General features: G+C 37.9%; 1 protein-coding gene and 1 long non-coding RNA gene across 2 annotated transcripts; one reads left to right on the forward strand and one right to left on the reverse strand.

Annotated features, from left to right (window-relative positions):
• Positions 1–364: 364 nt before the first annotated feature.
• Positions 365–3027, reverse strand: LOC132631919 (labd-13Z-ene-9,15,16-triol synthase, chloroplastic-like). Its single transcript, XM_060347658.1, has 2 exons — positions 1760–3027; positions 365–1228 (listed from the first exon to the last, which is right to left on the reverse strand). The coding sequence occupies exons 1-2, from the start codon at positions 2675–2677 to the stop codon at positions 605–607; spliced, it is 1542 nt and encodes a 513-aa protein (XP_060203641.1). The 5' UTR covers positions 2678–3027; the 3' UTR covers positions 365–604.
• Positions 2788–3215, forward strand: LOC132631920 (uncharacterized). Its single transcript, XR_009579180.1, has 2 exons — positions 2788–2900; positions 2982–3215. It is a non-coding gene; the product is annotated as an uncharacterized LOC132631920 (long non-coding RNA).
• Positions 3216–4352: the final 1137 nt, after the last annotated feature.

Here is a 4352-nt window from a genome sequence, read left to right on the forward strand (position 1 = left end):
TATTATTAATGTGATAAATACATATTTCCAGAGGTATTTGTCATGACAAGTTAAATGGAGCGATCTTTAACAAAATTAAAAAAAAGGAGGTACTTTATTTTCTTTCAAAAGGTTTCAGAGGGAAGATATCTATAAGTTCCAAACATATTTTATGATGGCAGTGCAGCGATTTCAGAATAAACAAATTATTATTCTAACTTCAATATCTCACTTTCAAAAATTGTCTTTTGTAACCATTTTTTCTTGGAATTTTTTCCCTTGAAAGACTCAATTTTGACCTTTTAGCCTAATCATATACTGTTGATACATTGCAGGCAGAGTATCTATGTCAAGGACAGCTAGATTAAAGAGAAGCAATTGCAACTAAGACAAAACAACCTTGTAGCATAACTAATTTCAGAACGACTGAAATACTGCTATGGAGTTATCCTCTTTGATAGGATCATTGCACTAAAAGTACATATTTCATTTAAAATAATACAGTGTTCATTAGCTGGCCTCTTATCATACAATAGTACACTTTGATATTATAACCAGTAGGCAAAATCATGTCAAGGCCCTTTATTCAAATCTACATTTTCATCTTCCTTTCAGTTTCTTGATTTTACTGATATAGTTCGAAATTTGGTAACCTGGGAGTAGGGATGGCGAAAAGGCTCTTGCTTTTCTTGATGACGAGTCCAAATTCCTCTGAAAGGTCAACATTTTCACCCTCTGGGAGTTTCCAATCATAGGAATGCAGCAATGAAGCCAATATTAACATAAGAATTTTCTCTGCTAAGGGAAGGCCAGCACACACTCTCCTCCCTGATCCAAATGGAAGGTACTTCATATTATTTCCAGCATAGTCTAAATTCGTGGAGTTCAAGAATCTTTCAGGCTGAAATTCCAACGGACTCTCCCACACTTGAGGATCCCTATGAATTGCATAAACATTCAAGAATACTTTAGTTCCCTTGGGTATTGTGTATCCACCTACTACTGCAGATTGGCTCGGGCGCTTTGGTAGAAGCAGTGGTAATGCAGGGTGTAAACGTAATGTCTCCTTTAAAACCGCATCAAGATAGTGCAGATTTGGTATGTGGGATTCTTCAACAATGTTATTCATCCCTACAACATCTTTCAATTCCCGTTGCACCTTTCCCATTATCTCCGGGTTATTCAGAAGCTCCGTCATTACCCATTCGATCGTCGTGATTGTAGTGTCAGTCCCACCAATCATAATGTCCTACAATGAACTTAGTTAAGACTATTTAAGCCAATTATGTGATTCAGGCATCTTAATTAAGAACTCAAAATGTTCATCGATGGTCACTCACAGAGGCGCATGGAGCACTATAATTAGGGGTTCAATTGAACCCCAAACTTTCGATGCGGGTTATAAATTTTATGTGTAAAGATTTACTAAAATTACAATAAATTGTAGATATGAACCCATAACTTTAGAAATATAATGGTTCAATGCTAAAAAAAATAAAAGACTGAACCCTTAGAGTTTAAATTCTAGATCCACCTCTGGTCACTCAACTTACTCTGACAAAAAAAAAAAAACTATATTTTTGTAACAGTAATGTGTTATTTAAAAATCCACATTGTCATAACCTATATTTCTTATATCGATCCTACATTCATTAAATTAAGAAGTCTGTAGAAGGCTCTTTAATCCTCAGACTGATTTCCGATAATGGAATTCACAAGATAAACAAGTTCAAGGAGACAGGCAATGACATAGAAAAGACATAAGGGCCATATAACTTACCACCAAGATGGCCTTTATTTTCACCAAATCCACTGATATCTCAATGTCTTTCTGCTCCATTAGCTCTAACAGGATCTGCAAAAAATCCTTCTTTCCCTTCCCCCAGATTTCACCCTCTGAAAGCATCTTCATGCGTTCGTTTATGGCAGGATCCAATATACTGTCAACCGACTTCAAAACAGCCTCCATCTCTTTCTGGATTCCTTGTAAATCAAACCTGGCAAGCATAGGGAAGAAGTCTGATATGTTTGGCTTTCCCATCACTTGAAGAAATTTTACCACCAATTCCCTGAACTCAGCTCCATCTATTCTATGTTTCTCCACAAAATTGCTGTCGAACATCGTACTCATGACTACATTCATTTTAGTTACACAAGCCAATTCAAAAATGTTTATGAGGTTCCCAATCTTGGTATGCACGTTTCTGATTGTCTTTCTGACCTCGTGCCTCCGAAGGCTATACGACGCCTCAAGGTTCCTGTTGCTTAGCATCTCCCTCACAAACAGCTTGCGCATATCACGCCAGTAAGAGCCATAGGGAGAAAATCCAATATCTATTCCACCATATGTGGCCACTAGTCCTGCAATTGGAGGGTCACGGTTGGCAAAAACGGAGTCTTGATCACGAACCACTTCTTTGGCTAAGGATGGAGAATTCAACACAACACATAGTTTACTTCCTAGCCACAGCTTATAAATTGGACCATAATGCTGAGACAACTCTGTGAGCTGGTGATGCAAATTGGGGCGGAGGAATGTTAAGAATCCCACAATTGGAAGGCCACGAGGCCCTGGTGGCAACCTGGATTCTTCCTTGTGTGATATATTTGAGGTCAATTTGTACCATAGAATTGTCAGAAACACAATTGAAAGGGTGAGAGCTGCTAGACAAACCTCGTTTAAAGGTGCTGAAGCCATATTTTTGCCCTTTTAATACTAATCTCTGGAAAAACACTAATAATTTAACCTCACAATGAAATGGTCTAAATCTTTAGATCAATACATCCTCCTCTCAGCATATACTATATATCATGTCTTTATTAATTACTCGGTCTTATCTAATGCGACGGACACATCATTTTAGCAAATGATTCAAAAAAGTCATGTCATTGGTTGATTTGGAAGTACAAGCTGAGGAAAGGTAGTTAGCAAAAAGTCTGAGTCAAGCTCACAAAGTAAGAATGAAGTTGCAGGTCAAGAATAGCAAAAAGTCTGAGTCAAGCTCACAAAGTAAGAATGAAGTTGCAGGTCAAGAAAGGGGAGGTTTCTATTTGCCTGTTTAGTTGATGTCACGTTCTTTCGTCGATATTTAACATGTATGAGTTGCCAGTAGGAAGAATTAGTCATTGTTAGAAAGTTCACATTTTTTTTTATCAAGAAAATATCTTAATTTTATTATTAGGACTAATTAGTCATTGTTATAAAATTCAACATTATTTTATACTTTGTCTGATTAGCTGAGAGAGGGAATTAGTTGTTGTATAAAATTCAGCATTGTTTTACAATTTCCAAAAAACTAATCCCTGCATAACTTGTATTTGAACCAGACGTCCTTGATGTGTTTGCCGGATTTGAACCTGAGACCTCGTGGTTCTCCTCCCACTTGAATGACTACTATGCCACTCCGTTGGGTGTAATTTACAATCCCATATTTCTCTTTCATTAGATTTAGATCTCTCATTAAACTAATTAAGATTAGACACCACCATCAGATAAGCCCATTTTTCAATCCACATAGACAAGACATATGTTTTTCGGACTCTTCAAAATGTTTCCGCACCCCTGTCGGATCCTCCAAAATTACACTACTTTTGGAGTATCCGCCACAGCACCAAGTGGCATTTGAAAAGTAGAGCAACGTAGGATAAGAGAAGAATAATTGAAGGCAAATGCAAACTTGTCTACTCAACAATAATGCAGTAGTTATCATAATTGGTTTGAACACGGAACTAGGGAAAAGGAAAGGTTGCTTGCTCATATTTGAAGGGACCAACCAACATCACATCAAAAGAAGGTGACTTTCCATATATAGTAGAAAATGCACACACACATATATATATATTGTCACGACCCAGCCTAGGGCCACGACAAGTGACCGAGCTTATCCTGCCCGATGACCTAACTTATGTTACTTGTTCTCAACTATGACGTTCAATAGATTTTTTTTTTTTAACTAAGTCTGAGAGCTGTAATTGAAATTCCAAAGTCGACACGTAACTCAAAACATTTTAAAGCATGTTTACACACACACACACACACATATATATATATATATATATATATACATGGCATAGGTCAAGGCGAGCCAAAGAGGCTACCACCATTTCTGTACAACAAGATAATGGCCGACAAGGCCAAACAGTAATCATGACACCCACGCTGTTCGCAGACTTCTAAAGAGTATGACTTGCAAAATATATACACAAAACTATACCAAAACAGGAACAGCCTCTGAAGCAAGTGGAGATGTCTGACTCCCAGCGCTGACTCCCCCTAAGTAGCTGGATCGCCGAGTCGCGTCCCTGAACCTGCGGGCATGAAACGCAGCCCCCGAAGAAAGGGGGGTCAGTACGGAATATGTACTGAGTATGTA

The sequence above is a fragment of the Lycium barbarum genome, chromosome 3 (genome assembly GCF_019175385.1).
Source record: "Lycium barbarum isolate Lr01 chromosome 3, ASM1917538v2, whole genome shotgun sequence".
Taxonomy (NCBI): domain Eukaryota; kingdom Viridiplantae; phylum Streptophyta; class Magnoliopsida; order Solanales; family Solanaceae; genus Lycium; species Lycium barbarum.

What these genes read in the sequence shown, in the direction of transcription:
- LOC132631919 (XM_060347658.1), bottom strand. Translation starts at nt 2,677, where the DNA reads ATGGCTTCAGCACCTTTAAACGAGGTTTGTCTAGCAGCTCTCACCCTT. An exon ending in AAATAAAGGCCATCTTGGTG is followed by an intron (nt 1,229 to 1,759) that starts GTAAGTTATATG and finishes AGTTCATTGTAG; the next exon opens with GACATTATGATTGGTGGGAC.